The sequence below is a fragment of the Centropristis striata genome, chromosome 10, assembly GCF_030273125.1.
Source record: "Centropristis striata isolate RG_2023a ecotype Rhode Island chromosome 10, C.striata_1.0, whole genome shotgun sequence".
In the NCBI taxonomy this organism is placed as follows: domain Eukaryota; kingdom Metazoa; phylum Chordata; class Actinopteri; order Perciformes; family Serranidae; genus Centropristis; species Centropristis striata.
In genome coordinates, this window is record NC_081526.1 from 21236547 (window position 1) to 21264364 (window position 27818).

At 43.7% G+C, this 27818-nt stretch overlaps 1 protein-coding gene and 1 long non-coding RNA gene across 4 annotated transcripts in view; one reads left to right on the plus strand and one right to left on the minus strand.

Moving 5' to 3' along the window:
* Positions 1–163: 163 nt before the first annotated feature.
* abcb6b (ATP-binding cassette, sub-family B (MDR/TAP), member 6b) overlaps positions 164–27818 on the minus strand; it is a 73197-nt gene continuing 45542 nt past the window's right edge. The window contains exons 18-19 of the mRNA XM_059343271.1: positions 3931–3999; positions 164–278 (exon numbers count right to left, since the gene is read on the minus strand). Of these exons, the coding sequence (XP_059199254.1) occupies positions 164–278; positions 3931–3999 (184 nt within the window). The remainder of the gene's footprint in view (positions 279–3930; positions 4000–27818) is intronic.
* Positions 14298–19651, plus strand: LOC131979449 (uncharacterized). Of its 3 annotated transcripts, none has more exons than XR_009395058.1 (3): positions 14298–14804; positions 18136–19253; positions 19421–19651. It is a non-coding gene; the product is annotated as an uncharacterized LOC131979449 (long non-coding RNA). The 3 variants fall into 3 exon arrangements; XR_009395057.1 differs by lacking the exon at positions 14298–14804 and adding an exon at positions 15170–15343; XR_009395059.1 differs by lacking the exon at positions 14298–14804 and adding an exon at positions 16205–16226.

Consider the following 27818-nt stretch of genomic DNA (forward strand, 5'->3'; position numbering starts at 1 on the left):
AAACAGAAGCAGTAGTTTAAGCTGTATAGTATCATTGATGACGTTTAATGAATTTAATTTTCTTAAACCGTAAGTGCAGATACATGGGATTATAATCATCAGATATGACAAAAAAGTATGCAGTGAGTTATTAATTTTTTTTAAAAAGAAGCTCAGCTCAATGTCAAGTGTCCTGAGTCTTATTGTTGATCTGTGTCTCTGTCTGCGTGTCGTGATTTTTATGCTGTTTCGTCCACATGGCTGCGTAAAGACCTCCACGCACCAGCAGCTCCTCGTGTCTGTACAAAAGGAGACAAGAAAGACAGTTGATTACCAGAATCTTCAAAAAAGTAATTAAGCGATATGGCAATATTTAGAACTCGGTTCTTTTTTTAAAATTTCTGATATTTACTGTAGAGGAGTCACTCAGGACCTCTGCAAATACTAACAAACCTGTCATCTGTCTGATAAAGCTGGAGCCTCCTAAGAGTTTTGTGTTAATTATTTATCTTCCAGATTAAATCTGAAAAATGAAATGCCAGCAATGTGACAGCAAAAAAATATAACTTGAATATCTAAAATGTCAGACTTTTTCTTCCAGTTCTTGACCCCAAATACAAACAAGAAGACAACAGAATAAAAAGACCAATTGTGAACATTTAACTCCAACCTGGATTGAAGGACCTCATGTGCAATGTGAAAACTGTGTTTTAAGGTCAGACTTTCTGTATCTTGTGCAATGACTACATCTATTCTAGTGCAATAATACAAATCATACTCATAACATTGGATGTATTTATTATATGGTTGTGGATGTTTATTTTCCAAAGTAACTTTTGTGTTTTTGTGACATTTCTTTAATCTATTGCACTAATTATCAGTAGCACTATTAATTTTGTTAGAATATGTATATTGACAATAAAGGCTATTTATGCTAATTATGTTCTGAGATTTAAGAGGCCATCCCAAATTTACTAAAAACTGTTCATTCATAACACATTTGTATGAACAAATTTAATTTATCTAAGATATCTAATGCCACTACTTGTTTTTTGTATTTTAAATTTAACATTAAATGGATTTTTTTTTTATTGTACATGCAAATTTGTCAACTTGACAAACACGTCATTGACAACACAAAATGTTTTTTTCATGTCAAATCTGTAACAAACCATATTTATTTTCTTCCCACGTTTTTTTAAAATAATCTGTATAATATTTGCTATCATTTTGAGGGACAAAAGACATTACAAAGGAACAGGGATTAAAGGAAAAGAGGAGCAGGCTGGAGCGGGAGAAGGTGGGTCAATTATAATGTCTTGTGACACCAGAGCTGCTTTAAAAACCAAGTTGAGCTGTATAAAAACCTCCTGCAGACTTTAACCAACTTTACTATGAATTAGTAAAACCACAAGTGTGTCACTGTCTGGACTGCCAGACGGAAAGAGACAGAGAGAGAAAAACAAGGCGAGGGTCAGAAATAAGGATACAGACAAACCAAGCAAGTGTAAGAGGAAAAGGGCAAATAAGATCTGCAAGAGCATCACAACTGGAGAGTATTTCTTTATTCGAAGAAGAGAAAATCTCCCATCTCCAAACTGACTTCAGCATTATTTTCTGAAAGTTTCTGCCCTTTTCCAAACAGTTTACAATAACGGCTTCTCACATGGTTTTGTATAACAATCCATCTGGCACCGTCTGTCTTTTCAAAATAAATTTCCATGTTCACAGGAAACAACTTGGTTTGGTTTAGGAAAAGTTCATGGTTTGGGTAAGCGTCTTACATACCATGAAAGTCTTTTTGGTTCCACACCAGATACAAACTGTAGCCGTGTTTCCATTAAAGTCCAAGTGAATTTTAAGTGAAATTTTGAAATGTCGCATTAAAGAAAATGTGAATCAGGAATGTTTCCATCCACTGGTTTAGAGCGAATAAACAAAGCTGCATACATATACTTTGATCTCCTTGGTGACAGTGTGATGTTTTTTGACCCATCTGTTCACCCTGACAACCTCCCTAAATGGACTTTGTCAGTCTTACTATATTAGATATCCTCCTTTGCTCCAACCAAATGTAGAGTGTAATTGTTTCAAGTGTGCTTCCATATTTGATAACTAGGGAATGAGAACATGCTGTCAGCGATCTAACCAAAAATAATGAAATAAAAACAACTACTGTAAATCAGGACTTAAATGAAACACATAAAACAGGAGGAGACTGAACCAAAGTTGAACCATCTGAGACTCAGCAGAGTTAATGGGCTGTGCCTGTCCCCACTGCCTCACAAATGTTGATTGAAAGACAATCACAAAAGAGAAGAGATTTTTAGAGTGGATATAGATTGTTGCAAAAGCCACCTAAAACCATTACTTTCGACACATGTTCTCTTCACACGTAAACGAGAATTAGTGTCTTAGTGTAGATGTATTCCTGGTAAAGAATGTTAAGCAGGGGGGACAGCCTGAGGACGGGATGAGGCCTCTTCCTGTCTCTGTCTCATGATACACTCCCACACTTTGCGGCAGAAACTGTGTGTATTCTGACACCGGAGGTTAAATGGGCCCGCCTGGTGTTTACATCACAGTGTGGATCAAAAGATGAATGCTTTTTGGTCGATGTTCCCCATACATGCCTGCAGGGGCAAACAAAAGTCCCTGCATGTGTTTACCCGTATGTGACCAACTCATCTCTCAGGTGTTATCAATACCTATTATGAACAATACATTAATCTGGATGATGATATGGAAGTTACTATTTATTTCTGTCTGTTTCTTGCCATTGCCTCTCTGTATGTGTGTGCTCTTACCAATATATCTATCCAACAGTGGACTTTGGTGTCAGGACACGTTCACCAACAGTGGACCTCTGAGCCAATAGGGGACATTTTAGTCATGCTTTAAATTAGCTAAAATCAACTCTAACAATCTCTGTTAATTTTGGCTAAGAGGTGACCAGCAGGTCTTGAATGCCTTGAAGATGCTGCGGCAGTAGACGCATAAAAAAAAAAGATTGCAAAATGCTTTTTCTCCTGACTCCAATTAAGTTATTAAGAGTAAATAGAAAATAGGATTTAATTAACAGGAAAAAGAGAGTTCTCTTTACGAATATACATTTCACAATAACACACAGGAATTAATACTCTTCTATGAGAAAATTCAAATTAGTGCACTGGTGTAATCATTCTTTCAAATGTCATATTTTATTTTTATTTTATTTATCACAGAGACATTTATAAATATTGAAAACATAAAAGTTAAATTTTAAATTGGTCCAAGAAACAAAGACAGTCTTTCTCACTGTCAATGTAAGTAGAGAAGGCTTAAGGATGCAGGTCCCCTCTTATTAAATAAATAAATAAAATGCAAAAAGGACATTTGGAGTAATATTATTACTGGAAAAGAAAAATACTTACATAAAAAAATATTGTATTCTATTTATTTTTATTTTTTCAAAGTGACCAGAAACGGAAGTCCACACTTGGTTGGTGTCGAGTGACAGTCCACTGTTGGTAATATAGGCATGAATGTGTGTATGTGTGTGTGAGAAAGGAAGTCTTCATTAACAGCTCCTATATCAAAGGACTGTATGCATCGGCGGTTAAGTGGCAGCTCTATCGTCTGTGTGTATGTGTGTGTGTGTGTGTGTGTGTGCGCGTGCATGTGTGTGTCCATGATTGTGTGTGTGTGTGTGTGTGTGTGTGTGTGTGTGTGTGTGTGTGTGTGCGTGCGTGCGTGTGTGTGTGGTGTGGTGAGGTCCATCAGCCTCCGGGGCTGAGAGAGACACCAGGGTCACGCACACAAACATACTCTTTTGATCTACAGATAACAAATTTGCAAGCACTTAGGACACATACAATCCATCAGGTGTGTCACACAAGCACTCACACACACAAACAAACGCATCAGTGACTTTAAAAAATGTCCTGATAACATCCCCAAAGAAAATCGTACCTTCCTCTCTCTGCAATCTGTCCATTGTGAACCACCAGGATCTGGTTTGCTCCAACGATGGTGGACAACCTGCAACATCACAAAAATATTATTCTCCTGTCCTTTTTTATAATACTGCATGCATTGTTATCTGTCAGGCATGAAATTAAAGCCAGTGTCCAAGAGTTCACGTTTTGATTTGCTTTACACTAAATAATTCAACAGAGCAACGATCTTCTAATTCCATCATTTTTAAACCAGTGCAGCCTGGTCTCATAATAATAACATTCTTATATAAGAAAACAACATTGTGGATTACTTTTAAAGACTAAACTTATTTTCAAGTTAACAAATTAATTTATTTTGACCTAAACTATAGTATAGAAAATAGTTAAAGGACAGCAGTGACAAGGTAGTGTGGTGGATAGCATACAACTCACAACAAGAGGTTACAACAAGAATCCAGCATTGGATATAATAACATTGTACTCTAACAATAGTATAGTATGCCATGAGAATGTCAGCCAGAAAGTCATAGTATAGCATGTAGTCCAAATTTCATCAAAAAAAATCAAAGTAAGTATGATCATAATGAAGGTCTGTGTTAACTGAGTGATATTTTTTATTTTTATTTTTTGTAGTGTTGCAAATCATTAAAAACACACTTTATCCATAGGTAAATCTAAATGTGAGCCCATGTTTCATAATCCTTCAGATCACATGAACAAACTGTTAACCTTTGTTTCCACTTCTTAATAAATTTGACTAAGCTGGAGGCTTGTTATAATCTTCATCAACAAGATTTGTTTTGTTTTTCTTGGACTCTTTCTCTGTGATTTTGCTGCATTCTGAGATTGCAGCCTGAAGCACACTAAAAACAATGTTAATAATAACTAGAAAATTCCTAAAGAAATTTTGATTGTGTGCTTGCCTCTGGACCGTGACTCTCGTGGCTTATCAAAAGGGGCACGGATTAAACAGGGACTTTCTGCTGAGTGCACTGACACCTCATACAAGTCTCTAGGACAAACGGTTCACTAGTTAGTAAAATGGGCGTGGCTTATCAAAAGGGGCGGGGTTATCAATCACCAGTTAAACAGAGACTCTATGCTGAGTAATCTGACATCTTATACAAGTTTCTAGGACAAACGGTTCATTAGTTAGTAAAAGGGGGCGTGGCTAATAAAAAGGGCGGGAATTTATGAATTATTGTTATGTAGAACTGAAAAGTGATGAACCATCATCATGCATGACAAGTTTGAGGCAGATTGGACAATGTATGGTCAAGTTATAAGGTCTCGTGTTTTATGAAGAAAGCCATGTCTGTTTACTTAGAGTAAACTGACAGTTATCAGTTAGAATGTCTGTGTTGGAGGAGGGGGGGGCTTTGGTAGCTAAGCAACCACGTGGCCAGGTGGAGTCGACCAATCAGAGCAGAGCAATCAACTGAAATTAACTGACGATGGAGACAGTTCCATCAAAGTGAGCAGACAGAGGTCGACAAACTTGAAATTCTGGCCTCGAACAGAAAGCCTTTTCGGCAAAACCATAATACCTATCATTGATCCGACTTTACTTTGAGCGTCCTGAGTTCTTCCTGAACATCTACATATGTTTTTTTTTAAGAAAAATGAAAAAATAGCTTTGTTAGAGCGATTTTAAAAAACTGTTAAATTTTTTTTTTGAGAAATCTTCCTTCATTTTTAATATGGGAGCCGATGCGGCAGTTGGTGCATTTTGTTTGTGCATCTGTGCGTCCTGCGCCCAAACTATAACTCTGACAGCTTTACCAGAGGATTGTGAGTGAGAGGACAAATTTTCCTACGTTTCTATGTATAAATTATTTCTGTAGAGTGAAATTTGCGGCCTGGAGCGCAGTTTTCAAATTTATTTTTTGACAATTCTTTCTCTCCCTCTACACTCTGTTTGATGACTTCTCCACTCTAGACTCTCCATAGGGTTACATTGGGGGGATTTTTTGACATGTTTTTGCCCAATAATTTGAAAACCGTTTGTCGAAACCCTTAGAAAAGTCATAGCACACTTGTCATGGGCGAGCCGGTCGGTTTGATACCTTTTTTGTGTATGTGCGACCAAAACTCTGGGAGGAGTAGTCGACCGAAAAATGACACGGAAGAAACGTAAGAATAAGAACTAGAAAATTTCTAAAGAAATTTTGATTGTGTGCTTGCCTCTGGACCATCATTCTCGTGGCTCAAATCAACAGTCAAACAGTGACTCTGTCCTGAGTTCACAGATACCTCATACAAGTCTGTAGGACAAACGGTTCACAAGTTAGTAAAAGGGGGCGTGGTCACTTAAAGGGGGCGTGGCTTGAATCAGCAGTTAAACAGGGACTCTGTCCTGAGTTCACAGACACCTCATACAAGTCTCTAGGACAAACGGTTCATTAGTTATGAAAGGGGGCGTGGCTAATCAAAAGGGGCGGGGTTATCAATCACCAGTTAAACAGGGACTTCATGCCGAGTAATCTGACACCTTATACAAGTTTCTAGGACAAACGGTTCATTAGTTATGAAAGGGGGCGTGGCTAATCAAAAAGGGCGGGAATTTATGAAACATTATTATGTATAAGTGGTCAGTGATGAACCATCATCATGCTTGGCAAGTTTGAGGAAGATTGGACAATGTATGGTCAAGTTATTAGGTCTGTTCACTTAGAGTAAACTGACAGTTATCAGTTAAAATATCTGTGTTTGAGGAGGGAGGGGGGAGGCTTTTGTAGCTAAGCAACCAGGTGGCCAGGTGGAGTCGACCAATAAGAGCAGAGCAATCAACTGAAATTAAATGACAGTTCCATCACAGTGAGCAGACAGAGGTCGAAAAAATGAAAATTCTGGCCTCGAACAGAAAGCATTTTTGGCAAAACCATAATAGCTATCATTGATCCGACTTCACTTTGAGCGTCCTGAGTTCTTCCTGAACGTCTACATATATTTTTTTTAAAGAAAGAGGAAAAAATAGCTTTGTTAGAGCGATTTTAAAAAACTGTAAAAAAAATTTTGGGGAGAAATCTTCCTGCATTTTTAATATGGGAGCCAATGAGGCAGTTGATGTGTTTTGTTTGTGCATCTGTGCGTCCTGCGCCCAAACTATAACTCTGACAGCTTTACCAGAGGATTGTGAGTGAGAGGACAAATTTTCCTACGTTTCTATGTATAAATTATTTCTGTAGAGTGAAATTTGCGGCCTGGAGCACAGTTTTCAAATTTATTTTTTGACAATTCGTTTTCTCCCTCTACACTCTGTTTGATGACATCACCACTCTAGACTCTCCATAGGGTTACATTGGGGGGATTTTTTGACGTGTTTTTTCCCAATAATTTGAAAACCGTTTGTCGAAACCCTTATAAAAGTCATAGCACACTTGTCATGGGCGAGCCGGTCGATTTGATACCTTTTTTGTGTATGTGCGGCCAAAACTCTGGGAGGAGTAGTCGACCGAAAAATGACACGGAAGAAACGGAAGAATAACTAGAAAATTTCTAAAGAAATTTTGATTGTGTGCTTGCCTCTGGCCCATCATTCTCGTGGCTCAAATCAACAGTCAAACAGTGACTCTGTCCTGAGTTCATAGATACCTCATACAAGTCTCTAGGACAAACGGTTCATTAGTTATGAAAGGGGGCGTGGCTAATCAAAAAGGGCGGGAATTTATGAAACATTATTATGTATAAGTGGTCAGTGATGAACCATCATCATGCTTGGCAAGTTTGAGGAAGATTGGACAATGTATGGTCAAGTTATTAGGTCTGTTCACTTAGAGTAAACTGACAGTTATCAGTTAAAATGTCTGTGTGGGAGGGGGGAGGGGGGAGGCTTTGGTAGCTAAGCAACCAGGTGGCCAGGTGGAGTCGACCAATAAGAGCAGAGCAATCAACTGAAATTAACTGACAGTTCCATCACAGTGAGCAGACAGAGGTGGACAAACTGAAAATTCTGGCCTCGAACAGAAAGCATTTTTGTTAAAACCATAATACCTATCATTGATCCGACTTCACTTTGAGCGTCCTGAGTTCTTCCTGAACGTCTACATATATTTTTTTTAAAGAAAGAGGAAAAAATAGCTTTGTTAGAGCGATTTTAAAAAACTGTAAAAAAAATTTTGGGGAGAAATCTTCCTGCATTTTTAATATGGGAGCCAATGAGGCAGTTGATGTGTTTTGTTTGTGCATCTGTGCGTCCTGCGCCCAAACTATAACTCTGACAGCTTTACCAGAGGATTGTGAGTGAGAGGACAAATTTTCCTACGTTTCTATTTATAAATTATTTCTGTAGAGTGGAATTTGCGGCCTGGAGCACAGTTTTCAAATTTATTTTTTGACAATTCGTTCTCTCCCTCTACACTCTGTTTGATGATATCACCACTCTAGACTCTCCATAGGGTTACATTGGGGGGATTTTTTGACGTGTTTTTTCCCAATAATTTGAAAACCGTTTGTCGAAACCCTTATAAAAGTCATAGCACACTTGTCATAGGCGAGCCGGTCGATTTGATACCTTTTTTGTGTATGTGCGGCCAAAACTCTGGGAGGAGTAGTCGACCGAAAAATGACACGGAAGAAACGGAAGAATAATAAAAATAGTCCCGGTGAATAGTAGTTAGTGTGCTTTTGCAAGCAAGCACACAAAACTAGAAAATTCCTAAAGAAATTTTGATTGTGTGCTTGCCTCTGGACCGTGACTCTCGTGGCTTATCAAAAGGGGCAGGGATTAAACAGGGACTTTCTGCTGAGTACACTGACACCTCATACAAGTCTCTAGGACAAACGGTTCACTAGTTAGTAAAATGGGCGTGGCTTATCAAAAGGGGCGTGGTAATCAATCACCAGTTAAACAGGGACTCTATCCTGAGTAATCTGACATCTTATACAAGTTTCTAGGACAAACGGTTCATTAGTTAGTAAAAGGGGGCGTGGCTAATAAAAAGGGCGGGAATTTATGAATTATTGTTATGTAGAACTGAAAAGTGATGAACCATCATCATGCATGACAAGTTTGAGGCAGATTGGACAATGTATGGTCAAGTTATAAGGTCTCGTGTTTTATGAAGAAAGCCATGTCTGTTTACTTAGAGTAAACTGACAGTTATCAGTTAGAATGTCTGTGTTGGAGGAGGGGGGGGCTTTGGTAGCTAAGCAACCACGTGGCCAGGTGGAGTCGACCAATCAGAGCAGAGCAATCAACTGAAATTAACTGACGATGGAGACAGTTCCATCAAAGTGAGCAGACAGAGGTCGACAAACTTGAAATTCTGGCCTCGAACAGAAAGCATTTTCGGCAAAACCATAATACCTATCATTGATCCGACTTCACTTTGAGCGTCCTGAGTTCTTCCTGAACATCTCCATATGTTTTTTTTTAAGAAAAATGAAAAAATAGCTTTGTTAGAGCGATTTTAAAAAACTGTTAATTTTTTTTTTTTGAGAAATCTTCCTTCATTTTTAATATGGGAGCCGATGCGGCAGTTGGTGCATTTTGTTTGAGCATCTGTGCGTCCTGCGCCAAAACTATAACTCTGACAGCTTTACCAGAGGATTGTGAGTGAGAGGACAAATTTTCCTACGTTTCTATGTATAAATTATTTCTGTAGAGTGAAATTTGCGGCCTGGAGCGCAGTTTTCAAATTTATTTTTTGACAATTCTTTCTCTCCCTCTACACTCTGTTTGATGACTTCTCCACTCTAGACTCTCCATAGGGTTACATTGGGGGGATTTTTTGACGTGTTTTTGCCCAATAATTTGAAAACCATTTGTCGAAACCCTTATAAAAGTCATAGCACACTTGTCATGGGCGAGCCGGTCGATTTGATACCTTTTTTGTGTATGTGCGACCAAAACTCTGGGAGGAGTAGTCGACCGAAAAATGACACGGAAGAAACGGAAGAATAACTAGAAAATTTCTAAAGAAATTTTGATTGTGTGCTTGCCTCTGGACCGTGACTCTCGTGGCTTATCAAAAGGGGCAGGGATTAAACAGGGACTTTCTGCTGAGTACACTGACATCTCATACAAGTCTCTAGGACAAACGGTTCACTAGTTCGTAAAAGGGGGCGTGGCTAATCAAAAAGGGCGGGAATTTATGAAACATTGTTATGTATAAGTGGTCAGCGATGAACCATCATCATGCTTGACAAGTTTGAGGAAGATTGGACAATGTATGGTCAAGTTATAAGGTCTCATGTTTTATGAAGTCTGTTCACTTAGAGTAAACTGACAGTTATCAGTTAGAATGTCTGTGTTGGAGGAGAGAGGGGGGAGGGGGAAGGCTTTGGTAGCTAAGCAACCACGTGGCCAGGTGGAGTCGACCAATAAGAGCAGAGCAATCAACTGAAATTAACTGACAGTTACGCGCTCGGGGCAGACAGAGGTGGACAAACTGAAAATTCTGGCCTCGAACAGAAAGCCTTTTTGGCAAAACCATAATACCTATCATTGATCCGACTTCACTTTGAGCGTCCTGAGTTCTTCCTCAACGTCTACATATATTTTTTTTTAAGAAAAGTGAAAAAATAGCTTTGTTAGAGCGATTTAAAAAAACGGTTAAATTTTTTTTTTTGAGAAATCTTCCTGCATTTTTGATATGGGAGCCAATGAGGCAGTTGGTGCGTTTTGTTTGTGCATCTGTGCGTCCTGCGCCAAAACTATAACTCTGACAGCTTTACCAGAGGATTGTGAGTGAGAGGACAAATTTTCCTACGTTTCTATGTATAAATTATTTCTGTAGAGTGAAATTTGCGGCCTGGAGCGCAGTTTTCAAATTTATTTTTTGACAATTCGTTCTCTCCCTCTACACTCTGTTTGATGACATCACCGCTCTAGACTCTCCATAGGGTTACATTGGGGGGATTTTTTGACGTGTTTTTGCCCAATAATTTGAAAACCGTTTGTCGAAACCCTTATAAAAGTCATAGCACACTTGTCATGGGCGAGCCGGTCGGTTTGATACCTTTTTTGTGTATGTGCGGCCAAAACTCTGGGAGGAGTAGTCGACCGAAAAATGACACGGAAGAAACGTAAGAATAAGAATAAGCCCGGTGAATAGTAGTTAGTGTGCTTTTGCAAGCAAGCACACAAAACTAGAAAATTTCTAAAGAAATTTTGATTGTGTGCTTGCCTCTGGACCGTGACTCTCGTGGCTTATCAAAAGGGGCACGGATTAAACAGGAACTTTCTGCTGAGTACACTCACACCTCATACAAGTCTCTAGGACAAACGGTTCATTGGTTATGAAAGGGGGCGTGGCTAATCAAAAAGGGCGGGAATTTATGAAATATTGTTATGTATAAGTGGTCAGTGATGAACCATCATCATGCTTGACAAGTTTGAGGAAGATTGGACAATGTATGGTCAAGTTATAAGGTCTCATGTTTTATGAAGAACAACATGTCTGTTTACTTAGAGTAAACTGACAGTTATCAGTTAGAATGTCTGTGTTGGAGGAGGGGAGGGGGGAGGGGGGAGGCTTTGGTAGCTAAGCAACCACGTGGCCAGGTGGAGGCGACCAATAAGAGCAGAGCAATCAACTGAAATTAACTGCTGTTGGAGAAAGTTCCGCAGACAGAGGTGGAAAAACTGAAATTTCTGGCCTCGAACAGAAAGCATTTTCGGCAAAACCATAATACCCATCATTGATCCGACTTTACTTTGAGCGTCCTGAGTTCTTCCTGAACATCTACATATGTTTTTTTTTAAGAAAAATGAAAAAATAGCTTTGTTAGAGCGATTTTAAAAAACTGTTAAATTTTTTTTTTGAGAAATCTTCCTTCATTTTTAATATGGGAGCCGATGCGGCAGTTGGTGCATTTTGTTTGAGCATCTGTGCGTCCTGCGCCCAAACTATAACTCTGACAGCTTTACCAGAGGATTGTGAGTGAGAGGACAAATTTTCCTACGTTTCTATGTATAAATTATTTCTGTAGAGTGGAATTTGCGGCCTGGAGTGCAGTTTTCAAATTAATTTTTTGACAATTTTTTCTCTCCCTCTACACTCTGTTTGATGACTTCTCCACTCTAGACTCTCCATAGGGTTACATTGGGGGGATTTTTTGACGTGTTTTTGCCCAATAATTTGAAAACCGTTTGTCGAAACCCTTATAAAAGTCATAGCACACTTGTCATGGGCGAGCCGGTCGGTTTGATACCTTTTTTGTGTATGTGCGGCCAAAACTCTGGGAGGAGTAGTCGACCGAAAAATGACACGGAAGAAACGTAAGAATAAGAATAAGCCCGGTGAATAGTAGTTAGTGTGCTTTTGCAAGCAAGCACACAAAATAATAAAAATAGTCCCGGTGAATAGTAGTTAGTGTGCTTTTGCAAGCAAGCACACAAAATAAGCCCGAGGAATAACAATTAGTGTGCTTTTGCAAGCAAGCACACAAAATAAGCCCACGGAATAACAATTAGTGTGCTTTTGCAAGCAAGCACACAAAAAAAGTAGAAATAAGCCCGGTGAATAGTAGTTAGTGTGCTTTTGCAAGCAAGCACACAAAACTAGAAAATTTCTAAAGAAATTTTGATTGTATGCTTGCCTCTGGCCCATCATTCTCGTGGCTCAAATCAACAGTCAAACAGGGACTCTGTCCTGAGTTCACAGACACCTCATACAAGTCTGTAGGACAAACGGTTCACAAGTTAGTAAAAGGGGGCGTGGTCACTCAAAGGGGGCGTGGCTTGAATCTGCAGTTAAATAGGGACTCTGTCCTGAGTTCACAGACACCTCATACAAGTTTCTAGGAGAAACGGTTCATTAGTTATGAAAGGGGGCGTGGCTAATCAAAAAGGGCGGGAATTTATGAAACATTATTATGTATAAGTGGTCAGTGATGAACCATCATCATGCTTGGCAAGTTTGAGGAAGATTGGACAATGTATGGTCAAGTTATTAGGTCTGTTTACTTAGAGTAAACTGACAGGTATCAGTTAGAATGTCTGTGTTGGAGGAGGGAGGGGGGAGGGGGGAGGCTTTGGTAGCTAAGCAACCACGTGGCCTGGTGGAGTCGACCAATAAGAGCAGAGCAATCAACTGAAATTAACTGCTGTTGGAGACAGTTCCGCAGACAGAGGTGGACAAACTGAAAATTCTGGCCTCGAACAGAAAGCATTTTTGGCAAAACCATAATACCTATCATTGATCCGACTTCACTTTGAGCGTCCTGAGTTCTTCCTCAACGTCTACATATATTTTTTTTTAAGAAAAATGAAAAAATAGCTTTGTTAGAGCGATTTAAAAAAACACTTACATGAACTATTTTATGAAATCTTCCTGCGTTTTTAATATGGGAGCCAATGAGGCAGTTGGTGCGTTTTGTTTGTGCATCTGTGCGTCCTGCGCCAAAACTATAACTCTGACAGCTTTACCAGAGGATTGTGAGTGAGAGGACAAATTTTCCTACGTTTCTATGTATAAATTATTTCTGTAGAGTGAAATTTGCAGCCTGGAGCGCAGTTTTCAAATTTATTTTTTGACAATTCCTTCTCTCCCTCTACACTCTGTTTGAGGACATCCCCACTCTAGACTCTCCATAGGGTTACATTGGGGGGATTTTTTGACGTGTTTTTGCCCAATAATTTGAAAACCGTTTGTCGGAACCCTTATAAAAGTCATAGCACCCTTGTCATGGGTGAGCCGGTCGATTTGATACCTTTTTTGTGTATGTGTGGCCAAAACTCTGGGAGGAGTAGTCGACCGAAAAATGACACGGAAGAAACGGAAGAAGAACTAGAAAATGTCTAAAGAAATTTTGATTGTGTGCTTGCCTCTGGCCCTTGATTCTCATTGATTAAATCAGCAGTTAAACAGGGACTCTGTCCTGAGTTCACAGACACCTCATACAAGTTTCTAGGACAAATGGTTCATTAGTTAGTAAAAGGGGGCGTGGCTAATAAAAAGGGCGGGAATTTATTAAATATTGTTATGTAGAACTGGTCAGTGATGAACCATCATCATGCATGACAAGTTTGAGGCAGATTGGGCAATGTATGGTCAAGTTATAAGGTATCATGCTTTATGAAAAAACGCAATCACAGCAGTCAACTGCAATCAACTGAAATGAACTGCTGGTGGAGACAGTTCCGCCACAGTGAGCAGGCAGAGGTGGACTATAGCGTCATATTTGAGTCATTGTTTGATCTTCGCGCACATATTCAGCAACTGAGTGAAGCAGACTCTCCCCCGTGCTCGCTCTCGGTGGAGCTCTGCTCCCGCGGAGCGAGGACTCTTTACACATTGGGGGCGGGGCCAAGGCTGACCCCAGGCCTCTTATGATTGGTCATTTTCCAGCCCTCCACGTGGGTGCCTTTTCAGTTTAGTGCTGACAGCTGGTAGCGGCGGCATCAATTAAACAACAACGGTTGTTTCATGACGTTCACGACCACAACTCTAGGCTTCATCACTGACAATGAAAAGGTTAAAAAAAATGCTGTTTCTTGTTTCTAAATGATCATACAGTAGTTAAAGTGTTAGATCCATGGGTTTGCCGTGACACCGAGCAGAGACCTGCAGTCCAGCGGTGCAGGATGTCTCTCTGAAGCAGAGGATGGCGGTCGTCTTAATTTATGTCAGTCTTCTCAGACAGCCCACAAACATTGGAAGACTTTCTGATCAGAGACTGGAGCGGTGGTCCGGAGAGAGGAGGATGTGGAGCCGGAGCTCGTCTGGGGGGCGGAGCTCGGCAGCACCTGGTGTCGTTGTGTCCTGAGTCTGAATCTGCTGTCAGGAGGCTGACCTGGACCATACCATGCGTGGTGAAGCATGTGTAACAAATGTTCGCACATTTGGAGTACTGTGCCGGGAAGAGGACGTGCTGTCCCTGAAGGATGTCCGAGCTGAAAGATGTCCGAGCGGAGACACCGGAGCGTCCTGTCAGCAGCAGGTAACTATAGGTCAAGCTAACTAACGTCAGTAATCGCCGGTGGTTTAACGTAAATAATAAATAAACGCTAAACGTGAGACAGGAATATGATGGAGAAGATGCGAACAATGTTTCCATTTTCAATAGTTATCAGACGAAAACGTTTTAGTTTATGTCGCTCCATGCTAACGGTAATAGCTAATTACTAGCTAACATTAGCGTTAGCTAACAATGACATCAAATGGCCGGCTAGGTTGAAAGAACACGTTTTCTTGTGGACGAAAGAGTGTGATGCAAAACATGTCTGAGAAGTCTGAGTGACAACATGATTTTTTTTTTTAGCTAGCTACTGTCAATACTTCTGTTGAGCAGAAGCTGCTTTTTTTATTTTAAAAATCTGCCACTACACATGGAGACGCATTTGAAGCAGTTAGGCCAAGTAAAGGAATAGCGCATGCTAAACTGCACACATCACAAGAATATAGCCTGCAAGATGTGGTGAGGGAGGTCGCGGAATTTAGGATAACCCGACTGACTGACGTGGAGAACGTGGAGTCACGGTAAGAAATAATAAGTAAAAATAATCATTTCTTTAGAGGTTTGCATCAGCTGTGATGAGCTCCTCTGGCCAAGAATTAAATGATGTTGATGTGGAATTATTTGGGTTTTAAGACAGGTGTTTTTTTTATATTATTGTGGTTACTTTTTCATTTTTGACAGTCATTTCAGACCAATCCTGAGCTGCAGATATGTTCATGTTTAGGCTCAGAGTGGTGAGGGTATTTATGAGGGCTGCTGTTTGAGGTGAAAGGTGTGTTAAGAGGCTTAATAAGAGGCTCACAGAGGGACAGAGTCGGACAGCTGCGTTTCAATTATTGTGTTTGTGTATACGGTTTGTTTTGGAGTATGGACATAGTTGATGACTTAATACCTGCTGACTTCACTTGACCTGTCTCACTGCCTGTCTGTCACTGCGGCGGATTGATGCCGCTGTACTGTACTGAGTGTTGTGCTCTCAGTAGAGCTCCGGTTATAACGGCGGTGAAATTAAAAACACTCCAGCGTCTGTAGTTAGCATTTTCTGGAGGAAGATTTCACAGAGCAGAGTCCCTGGATTTGTCTCCAGTCATTAATGAGATGTTGATTCTCTTCCGGTTATATCACTTGATTACGCGTGAATTCGCGAGATTCACTGATACACTGCACTCTGTTGGAAGAGCATTTAATTGTTCTGCCTCTCACTTCACGCCGCTCACTTAGAGATTGGATAATCTTCCACGGCACACTTGATGATTTCTTACGGCACACTTGTGTGCCGCGGAACAGCTGTTGGGAATCACAGGATTGGAGCACAGTTATGGGGCGAATCTGATTGGCTCCTTGTGTTTTGGCTTTGATGTAAATCCGACAGGATTTACATCAAAGCTGGCGGGACTCGGCGAGGTAAGAAGACATACTACTAGCATACTACCGTTACAATTGTGCCTTATAATGTTAGCATTTTCATATTTGAACTTTTAAACTACTGTCGAAAATTTTGTGAAATGTAATTGCAAGTTATTTGAGTTTCATCTGGACGATGTTTGTCATTTTATTTTGCTAATTTATTCGCGGCTACTGGTCTTAGGTCTGAGCTAGCGCTCTCTAGCGAGCTAGCTTTAGCAACATGTCGAAGCAATTTATAAATGGTCCGTCGAGGCAGAATATCTTTACAGTTACTCCATGTTACAGTTACTATGATGCTAACAGTAGATGTGTCTGGTGTTAGCAAACACTATTGATTCTAAGAGTGCATTGCATGGTTTGACTGATTTGATGCTACTGACAGACAGCCTATAATGCATTGTGAGTTGATAATCTAGGCCACAACAGTTTATGATTGCTGTGTTTTGTCTTGTGTCTATCTGGGAAGGTGTCATTATGCTAATAATAATATAATAATGCTAAAAAAATGCCAGCTCATGCTATTTTCCTTGATTAATGTTGTCTAAATGCCATTTTTAATGTAGGGTTTGTGTACAATGTTGGCCTGACAAATTTTTTTTAAACTGTGATATGTAGCTAATTGTATGTGGATTTTGATGGTAGCTTCTTGATAATAGTCCTGTTTTTTGTGAGGATGTTTTGGTATTCTTATGTAATAAGGTGTAATAGTAATACCAATGTCATACTCATCAATGGCTAAATTTGAACATTCGGTGTATTTGGATAATATTAAACTGAAACTCATGTCACTTGGTAATGAGAGGTTAAAAAGAAAAGATAATCATGGGGATATACATTTAACCATGGAGTCAGGGCTGTAGAAATTTATTGTAATGATGAACTGGTAGTTTACTTCACCATTTAAGATTTACATTGTGTCAATGTCAATGTTACTCACTACTGTTAGCAGACTATTACCCAAACTATTACCATTTCTTTTTTTCCAATTTGTCATGTCAACTGGTACCTGAAGTATGTGCTCCTGTGACTAATATTAATGTACTCTCTGTGTGTGTGTGTGTGTGTGTGTGTGTGTGTGTGTGTGTGTGTGAGAGTGAGTGAGTGAGTGAGTGAGAGAGAGATTGGAAGTTGAAAATGTAGGCTTAAACAGCTTTGGATTAATTTGTTTGTGTGTGTGTGTCCTCAAGTGGTGCTGTGAAGCATTTTCATTGTAGGCTTTAATCCTGTTTTCTTCTGATATTAATACTGCAGTACTATTTTGATAATAGAGGTTATTATGTAATAAAGTGTATTTGTAATACCAGAGTCATAGCCATTAATGTCTTAAATTAGGCCTCATTTCAAGAGAGAAAAAAGTTAAAAAAAAAACCCTGTATACTTTTTTCAATAGTAATGGAAAAAAATAATTCTTGATGGGAATGCACAGAGTAGGTCATGTCAACTTTTAGTGAAGCTTATGTTTTGATATTTGTATATTTGAATAAAATTGACCAATATTAATGAAAAAAATATGAAAATGAAATATAAATTTTTTTGGTCATGAGTTACCTTAAAAGGTGAGAAAAAAGTTGGTAAATTTTTTTTCTACATTTCCTAAAACCAGTCTTATGTCATGAGGTCCTTTTTGACCCCTGAGGACCATGGGTGCTATAAAAATGTATAAAACACGTAAAAATGTATGAAGAAAGTTAAAATTTATATTATCTATAAAGGATGCAGAGGGGCACATATGCTGAAAATTTTGCTGTGTTTCTAGAGGTGCTATGTGTGTATTTAATTCTAATGATTATATTCAGCTTTATACTGATTTTTATGAATAAGTGATGCATTAATTCAGTTATTTAAAGCATTAATTACACATTATTATTACATTGCTGCAATGCTCACGGTTGTCATCCTGTTCTAGATAAACACTACTTCACCTAAGAGACTTGAGTATCCAGTTCTTCATTGACCTTCAGCATTCAGTTGTTTGTCTTCACCTTTTCAGGTAAGCAATTAAAAAAAATGCTTTTGTAATGTTGAGAAACACTGAAATTATTATTCATAAAAAACTTTCAACCACTGTTCTGTGATGTCACGTATAGTGATATACAAATATATCTGAAGGAAAGGTGTATTTGGGATAATCAATATTATTAGTATTATTCATGTATTTATTCATTTTTAAATCAGAGAATGGGGGAAAATAGATTATTAGTACAAAAACTAGTAACTAGTAAAAAAAAAAATTGGTAACAATAATGTTCATCTATTAATTGACGCTTGGTCAAACTCTCATCTAATTAAGTATTGCTGTCTCATTAATGTATTAATGTATTTATTTATTTTGTCGGCTAAAACCTGAGGAGAAGAAGAAGATGACTTTATTAATCCCACAATGGGAAATTCAACCTCTGCATTTAACCCATCCTTTTTTACACACAAGTGAACACACCATGCAAGGAGCAGTGGGCAGCACATTACTGCGCCCGAAGCCATCACCATGTTGTTTTTTCACATCAGAATAAGTATTTCACATGATGCAGATCTTTCAGCATGTGGTCCTCAATATATAGTATAGAAGTCACTGTATTTTCTGACTTTTCCAGGTTTCCTGTGTCCAGCATCTTCAAGACAGACTAAGCTAACTTTTCATATTTTTTGCACATTTATATTTAGGTTAGGTTTATAGTAGAGTTTTTAGTTTGTATAGTTTAGCTTTTTATGCTGGTCTAGGGACAGTTAAGTTAGCAAATTAATTTAGTTCAGATCACTTACAGTTGCATATTATTGTTACAATTGTGTTATTTTGTGAGTTATTGTTGTACAGGCTATTGTATATTGCAGGACCAAGTGAGACGAGGAAGACCACTGCTTCCAAGATGCCGCGCTCAGAAAGTGCGTTGGACAAGTGTCGACCTTGCAGATCCTGCCCCACTGAGCCCAACCACTTCCGACCATGGGGTACCTCAAAGACCTCCGTCAACCAGCCGGCTGTGGATGATGGATAACGCACCCACAACTCCTTCTCCAGTCTACAAGGTATGGGTTTCTTTTTTTCCCCATCACAGTGGACACAGACGTGGCCTGATAATACAATCTGCTGTCTTAACTACTTCCTTTGAATAATAAAATATTAATTCACAATTGAGTATTTATAATGTATGAATAAATTTGGTATTGTGTGTCATCTGGTTCTGAAAATACAGACACCCCCACAGTCCAAGAACAGCTGGATGACCTCTGGACCCACTTGCCCCCGTTCACCAGTTGAAAAGATAGGCTTTTTAAAAAATTCTTCAATTGTTAATTCTGCACAAAGTGATACACAAAACATTGTATGTCTTCCATTTCAACAAACACAAACATGAAATGTATATTTCAATACATAACTTAATGCAAATCAATCATACTAAACATCATCTTTTTTTTTAAACCAACCATTGCACGCACTTCCATCCAAGGAGAGGTTGCATCTTGATGGTAACTTTTTAGATTAACAAAACTTTTGTGAGATTTGTAATTGTTGTTTCTGGGGAGGGGGCGGAGAGGGTAAGTCTAAACATTGCATGCAAGAGACCAACACCGGTGTCTCAGGGGAAAGCTATCTGTATACACAAGTATCAATCTACTTGGTTGCTTCAAAATTTTACGATAGTTTTGCAATTCCTGACCCAGAGAGAAGCACATCAAACAAACAAAAAAAGCAATGGTAGATTTTCAAGGCCTTTCAATGACATTAACATTATTTTCAATGACATTCATTTTGCAATTAACATTAGTTTTATCTGCTAAAACATAACTATAATGACATTCAAATGTACCGGCAGTCGCCGGTTCGCATGGTCTTAGCGGGAGAGTTACTGGTTTGCATGGTCTCAGAGGCAGAGTTACTGGTTCACATGGTCTCAGCGACAAAGTTACTGCTTCACATGGTCTCAGCGGCAGAGTTACTGGTTCACATGGTCTCAGCGACAGAGTCACCGGTTCACATGGTCTCTCAGCGACACAGTCGCCGGTTCGCATGATCTCGGTGGCAGTCGCCGGTTCACATGGTCTCAGTAGCAGTCGCCGGTTCGCGTGGTGTCAGTGGCAGTCGCCGGTTCGCATGGTCTTAGCGGGATAATTACTGGTTTGCATGGTCTTAGAGGCAGAGTTACTGGTTCACATGGTCTCAGCGACAAAGTTACTGCTTCACATGGTCTCAGCGGCAGAGTTACTGGTTCACATGGTCTCAGCGACAGAGTCACCGGTTCACATGGTCTCTCAGCGACACAGTCGCCGGTTCGCATGGTCTCGGTGGCAGTCACCGGTTCGCATGGTCTCAGTAGCAGTCGCCGGTTCGCATTGTCTCGGTGGCAGTCGCCGGTTCACATGGTCTCAGTAGCAGTCGCCGGTTCGCATGGTCTCAGTGGCAGTCGCCGGTTCGCATGGTCTTAGCGGGAGAGTTACTGGTTTGCATGTTTTCAGAGGCAGAGTTACTGGTTCACATGGTCTTAGCGGGAGAGTTACTGGTTTGCATGGTTTCAGAGGCAGAGTTACTGGTTCACATGGTCTCAGCGACAAAGTTACTGCTTCACATGGTCTCAGCGGCAGAGTTACTGGTTCACATGGTCTCAGCGACAGAGTCACCGGTTCACATGGTCTCTCAGCGACACAGTCGCCGGTTCGCATGGTCTCGGTGGCAGTCGCCGGTTCACATGGTCTCAGTGGCAGTCGCCGGTTCGCATGGTCTTAGCGGGAGAATTACTGGTTTGCATGGTCTTAGAGGCAGAGTTACTGGTTCACATGGTCTCAGCGACAAAGTTACTGCTTCACATGGTCTCAGCGGCAGAGTTACTGGTTCACATGGTCTCAGCGACAGAGTCACCGGTTCACATGGTCTCTCAGCGACACAGTCGCCGGTTCGCATGGTCTCGGTGGCAGTCACCGGTTCGCATGGTCTCAGTAGCAGTCGCCGGTTCGCATGGTCTCAGTGGCAGTCGCCGGTTCGCATGGTCTTAGCGGGAGAGTTACTGGTTTGCATGGTCTCGGAGGCAGAGTTACTGGTTCACATGGTCTCAGCAACAAAGTTACTGGTTCACATGGTCTCAGCGACAGAGTTACTGGTTCACATGGTCTCAGCGACAGAGTCACCGGTTCACATGGTCTCTCAGCGACACAGTCGCCGGTTCGCATGGTCTCGGTGGCAGTCGCCGGTTCACATGGTCTCAGTAGCAGTCGCCGGTTCGCATGGTCTCAGTGGCAGTCGCCGGTTCTCATGGTCTTAGCGGCAGAGTTACTGGTTTACATGTTTTCAGAGGCAGAGTTACTGGTTCACATGGTCTTAGCGAGAGAGTTACTGGTTTGCATGGTTTCAGAGGCAGAGTTACTGGTTCACATGGTCTCAGCGACAAAGTTACTGCTTCACATGGTCTCAGCGGCAGAGTTACTGGTTCACATGGTCTCAGCGACAGAGTCACCGGTTCACATGGTCTCTCAGCGACACAGTCGCCGGTTCGCATGGTCTCGGTGGCAGTCGCTGGTTCACATGGTCTCAGTAGCAGTCGCCGGTTCGCGTGGTCTCAGTGGCAGTCGCCGGTTCGCATGGTCTTAGCGGGAGAATTACTGGTTTGCATGGTCTTAGAGGCAGAGTTACTGGTTCACATGGTCTCAGCGACAAAGTTACTGCTTCACATGGTCTCAGCGGCAGAGTTACTGGTTCACATGGTCTCAGCGACAGAGTCACCGGTTCACATGGTCTCTCAGCGACACAGTCGCCGGTTCGCATGGTCTCGGTGGCAGTCACCGGTTCGCATGGTCTCAGTAGCAGTCGCCTGTTCGCATGGTCTCAGTGGCAGTCGCCGGTTCGCATGGTCTTAGCGGGAGAGTTACTGGTTTGCATGTTTTCAGAGGCAGAGTTACTGGTTCACATGGTCTCAGCGACAGAGTCATCGGTTCACATGGTCTCTCAGCGACACAGTCGCCGGTTCGCATGGTCTCGGTGGCAGTCGCCGGTTTGCATGGTCTCAGTGGCAGTCGCCGGTTCGCATGGTCTTAGCGGGAGAATTACTGGTTTGCATGGTCTTAGAGGCAGAGTTACTGGTTCACATGGTCTCAGCGACATAGTTACTGCTTCACATGGTCTCAGCGACAGAGTCACCGGTTCGCATGGTCTCGGTGGCAGTCGCCGGTTCACATGGTCTCAGTAGCAGTCGCCGGTTCGCGTGGTGTCAGTAGCAGTCGCCGGTTCGCATGGTCTCAGTGGCAGTCTCCGGTTCGCATGGTCTTAGCGGGAGAGTTACTGGTTTGCATGGTCTCGGAGGCAGAGTTACTGGTTCACATGGTCTCAGCGACAAAGTTACTGGTTCACATGGTCTCAGCGACAGAGTTACTGGTTCACATGGTCTCAGCGACAGAGTCACCGGTTCACATGGTCTCTCAGCGACACAGTCGCCGGTTCGCATGGTCTCGGTGGCAGTCGCCGGTTCACATGGTCTCAGTAGCAGTCGCCGGTTCGCGTGGTGTCAGTAGCAGTCGCCGGTTCGCATGGTCTCAGTGGCAGTCTCCGGTTCGCATGGTCTTAGCGGGAGAGTTACTGGTTTGCATGGTCTCGGAGGCAGAGTTACTGGTTCACATGGTCTCAGCGACAAAGTTACTGATTCACATGGTCTCAGCGACAGAGTTACTGGTTCACATGGTCTCAGCGACAGAGTCATCGGTTCACATGGTCTCTCAGCGACACAGTCGCCGGTTCGCATGGTCTCGGTGGCAGTCGCCGGTTCACATGGTCTCAGTAGCAGTCGCCGGTTCGCGTGGTGTCAGTGGCAGTCACTGGTTCGCATGGTCTTAGCGGGAGAGTTACTGGTTCGCATGGTCTCGGAGGCAGAGTTACTGGTTCACATGGTCTCAGCGACAAAGTTACTGGTTCACATGGTCTCAGCGGCAGAGTTACTGGTTCACATGGTCTCAGCGACAGAGTCACCGGTTCACATGGTCTCTCAGCGACACAGTCGCCGGTTCGCATGGTCTCGGTGGCAGTCGCCGGTTCACATGGTCTCAGTAGCAGTCGCCGGTTCGCGTGGTGTCAGTAGCAGTCGCCGGTTCGCATGGTCTCAGTGGCAGTCTCCGGTTCGCATGGTCTTAGCGGGAGAGTTACTGGTTTGCATGGTCTCGGAGGCAGAGTTACTGGTTCACATGGTCTCAGCGACAAAGTTACTGGTTCACATGGTCTCAGCGACAGAGTTACTGGTTCACATGGTCTCAGCGACAGAGTCACCGGTTCACATGGTCTCTCAGCGACACAGTCGCCGGTTCGCATGGTCTCGGTGGCAGTCGCCGGTTCACATGGTCTCAGTAGCAGTCGCCGGTTCGCGTGGTGTCAGTGGCAGTCACTGGTTCGCATGGTCTTAGCGGGAGAGTTACTGATTCGCATGGTCTCGGAGGCAGAGTTACTGGTTCACATGGTCTCAGCGACAAAGTTACTGGTTCACATGGTCTCAGCGGCAGAGTTACAGGTTCACATGGTCTCAGCGACAGAGTCACCGGTTCACATGGTCTCTCAGCGACACAGTCGCCGGTTCGCATGGTCTCGGTGGAAGTCGCTGGTTCACATGGTCTCAGTAGCAGTCGCCGGTTCGCGTGGTGTCAGTGGCAGTCACTGGTTCGCATGGTCTTAGCGGGAGAGTTACTGGTTCGCATGGTCTCGGAGGCAGAGTTACTGGTTCACATGGTCTCAGCGACAAAGTTACTGGTTCACATGGTCTCAGCGGCAGAGTTACTGGTTCACATGGTCTCAGCGGCAGAGTTACTGGTTCACATGGTCTCAGCGACAGAGTCACCGGTTCACATGGTCTCTCAGCGACACATTCGCCGGTTCGCATGGTCTCGGTGGAAGTCGCTGGTTCACATGGTCTCAGTAGCAGTCGCCGGTTCGCGTGGTCTCAGTGGCAGTCGCTGGTTCACATGGTCTCTCAGCGACACAGTCGCCGGTTCGCATGGTCTCGGTGGCAGTCGCCGGTTCGCATGGTCTCAGTAGCAGTCGCCGGTTCGCATGGTCTCAGTGGCAGTCGCCGGTTCGCATGGTCTTAGCGGGAGAGTTACTGGTTCACATGGTCTCGGAGGCAGAGTTACTGGTTCACATGGTCTCAGCGACAAAGTTACTGGTTCACATGGTCTCAGCGGCAGAGTTACTGGTTCACATGGTCTCAGCGACAGAGTCACCGGTTCACATGGTCTCTCAGCGACACAGTCGCCGGTTCGCATGGTCTCGGTGGAAGTCGCTGGTTCACATGGTCTCAGTAGCAGTCGCCGGTTCGCGTGGTCTCAGTGGCAGTCGCCGGTTCGCATGGTCTTAGCGGGAGAGTTACTGGTTTGCATGTTTTCAGAGGCAGAGTTACTGGTTCACATGGTCTTAGCGGGAGAGTTACTGGTTTGCATGGTTTCATAGGCAGAGTTACTGGTTCACATGGTCTCAGCGACAAAGTTACTGCTTCACATGGTCTCAGCGGCAGAGTTACTGGTTCACATGGTCTCTCAGCGACACAGTCGCCGGTTTGCATGGTCTCGGTGGCAGTCGCCGGTTCGCATGGTCTCAGTAGCAGTCGCCGGTTCGCATGGTCTCAGTGGCAGTCGCCGGTTCGCATGGTCTTAGCGGGAGAGTTACTGGTTCACATGGTCTCGGAGGCAGAGTTACTGGTTCACATGGTCTCAGCGACAGAGTTACTGGTTCACATGGTCTCAGCGACAGAGTTACTGGTTCACATGGTCTCAGCGACAGAGTCACCGGTTCACATGGTCTCTCAGCGACACAGTCGCCGGTTCGCATGGTCTCGGTGGCAGTCGCCGGTTCACATGGTCTCAGTAGCAGTCGCCGGTTCGCATGGTCTCAGTGGCAGTCGCCGGTTCGCATGGTCTTAGCGGGAGAATTACTGGTTTGCATGGTCTTAGAGGCAGAGTTACTGGTTCACATGGTCTCAACGACATAGTTACTGCTTCACATTGTCTCAGCGACAGAGTTACTGGTTCACATGGTCTCAGCGACAGAGTCACCGGTTCACATGGTCTCTCAGCGACACAGTCGCCGGTTCGCATGGTCTCGGTGGCAATCGCCGGTTCACATGGTCTCAGTAGCAGTCGCCGGTTCGCGTGGTGTCAGTAGCAGTCGCCGGTTCGCATGGTCTCAGTGGCAGTCTCCGGTTCGCATGGTCTTAGCGGGAGAGTTACTGGTTTGCATGGTCTCGGAGGCAGAGTTACTGGTTCACATGGTCTCAGCGACAAAGTTACTGGTTCACATGGTCTCAGCGACAGAGTTACTGGTTCACATGGTCTCAGCGACAGAGTCACCGGTTCACATGGTCTCTCAGCGACACAGTCGCCGGTTCGCATGGTCTCGGTGGCAGTCGCCGGTTCACATGGTCTCAGTAGCAGTCGCCGGTTCGCGTGGTGTCAGTAGCAGTCGCCGGTTCGCATGGTCTCAGTGGCAGTCTCCGGCTCGCATGGTCTTAGCGGGAGAGTTACTGGTTTGCATGGTCTCGGAGGCAGAGTTACTGGTTCACATGGTCTCAGCGACAAAGTTACTGGTTCACATGGTCTCAGCGACACAGTCGCCGGTTCGCATGGTCTCGGTGGAAGTCGCTGGTTCACATGGTCTCAGTAGCAGTCGCCGGTTCGCGTGGTGTCAGTGGCAGTCACTGGTTCGCATGGTCTTAGCGGGAGAGTTACTGGTTCGCATGGTCTCGGAGGCAGAGTTACTGGTTCACATGGTCTCAGCGACAAAGTTACTGGTTCACATGGTCTCAGCGGCAGAGTTACTGGTTCACATGGTCTCAGCGACAGAGTCACCGGTTCACATGGTCTCTCAGCGACACAGTCACCGGTTCGCATGGTCTCGGTGGAAGTCGCTGGTTCACATGGTCTCAGTAGCAGTCGCCGGTTCGCGTGGTCTCAGTGGCAGTCGCCGGTTCGCATGGTCTTAGCGGGAGAGTTACTGGTTTGCATGTTTTCAGAGGCAGAGTTACTGGTTCACATGGTCTTAGCGGGAGAGTTACTGGTTTGCATGGTTTCATAGGCAGAGTTACTGGTTCACATGGTCTCAGCGACAGAGTTACTGGTTCACATGGTCTCAGCGACAGAGTCACCGGTTCACATGGTCTCTCAGCGACACAGTCGCCGGTTCGCATGGTCTCAGTGGCAGTCGCCGGTTCACATGGTCTCAGTAGCAGTCGCCGGTTCGCATGGTCTCAGTGGCAGTCGCCGGTTCGCATGGTCTTAGCGGGAGAATTACTGGTTTGCATGGTCTTAGAGGCAGAGTTACTGGTTCACATGGTCTCAGCGACATAGTTACTGCTTCACATTGTCTCAGCGACAGAGTTACTGGTTCACATGGTCTCAGCGACAGAGTCACCGGTTCACATGGTCTCTCAGCGACACAGTCGCCGGTTCGCATGGTCTCGGTGGCAATCGCCGGTTCACATGGTCTCAGTAGCAGTCGCCGGTTCGCGTGGTGTCAGTAGCAGTCGCCGGTTCGCATGGTCTCAGTGGCAGTCTCCGGTTCGCATGGTCTTAGCGGGAGAGTTACTGGTTTGCATGGTCTCGGAGGCAGAGTTACTGGTTCACATGGTCTCAGCGACAAAGTTACTGGTTCACATGGTCTCAGCGACAGAGTTACTGGTTCACATGGTCTCAGCGACAGAGTCACCGGTTCACATGGTCTCTCAGCGACACAGTCGCCGGTTCGCATGGTCTCGGTGGCAGTCGCCGGTTCACATGGTCTCAGTAGCAGTCGCCGGTTCGCGTGGTGTCAGTAGCAGTCGCCGGTTCGCATGGTCTCAGTGGCAGTCTCCGGCTCGCATGGTCTTAGCGGGAGAGTTACTGGTTTGCATGGTCTCGGAGGCAGAGTTACTGGTTCACATGGTCTCAGCGACAAAGTTACTGGTTCACATGGTCTCAGCGACAGAGTTACTGGTTCACATGGTCTCAGCGACAGAGTCACCGGTTCACATGGTCTCTCAGCGACACAGTCGCCGGTTCGCATGGTCTCGGTGGCAGTCGCCGGTTCACATGGTCTCAGTAGCAGTCGCCGGTTCGCGTGGTGTCAGTAGCAGTCGCCGGTTCGCATGGTCTCAGTGGCAGTCTCCGGTTCGCATGGTCTTAGCGGGAGAGTTACTGGTTTGCATGGTCTCGGAGGCAGAGTTACTGGTTCACATGGTCTCAGCGACAAAGTTACTGGTTCACATGGTCTCAGCGACAGAGTTACTGGTTCACATGGTCTCAGCGACAGAGTCATCGGTTCACATGGTCTCTCAGCGACACAGTCGCCGGTTCGCATGGTCTCGGTGGCAGTCGCCGGTTCACATGGTCTCAGTAGCAGTCGCCGGTTCGCGTGGTGTCAGTGGCAGTCACTGGTTCGCATGGTCTCAGCGACAAAGTTACTGGTTCACATGGTCTCAGCGACAGTTACTGGTTCACATGGTCTCAGCGACAGAGTCACCGGTTCACATGGTCTCTCAGCGACACAGTCGCCGGTTCGCATGGTCTCGGTGGAAGTCGCTGGTTCACATGGTCTCAGTAGCAGTCGTCGGTTCGCGTGGTCTCAGTGGCAGTCGCCGGTTCGCATGGTCTTAGCGG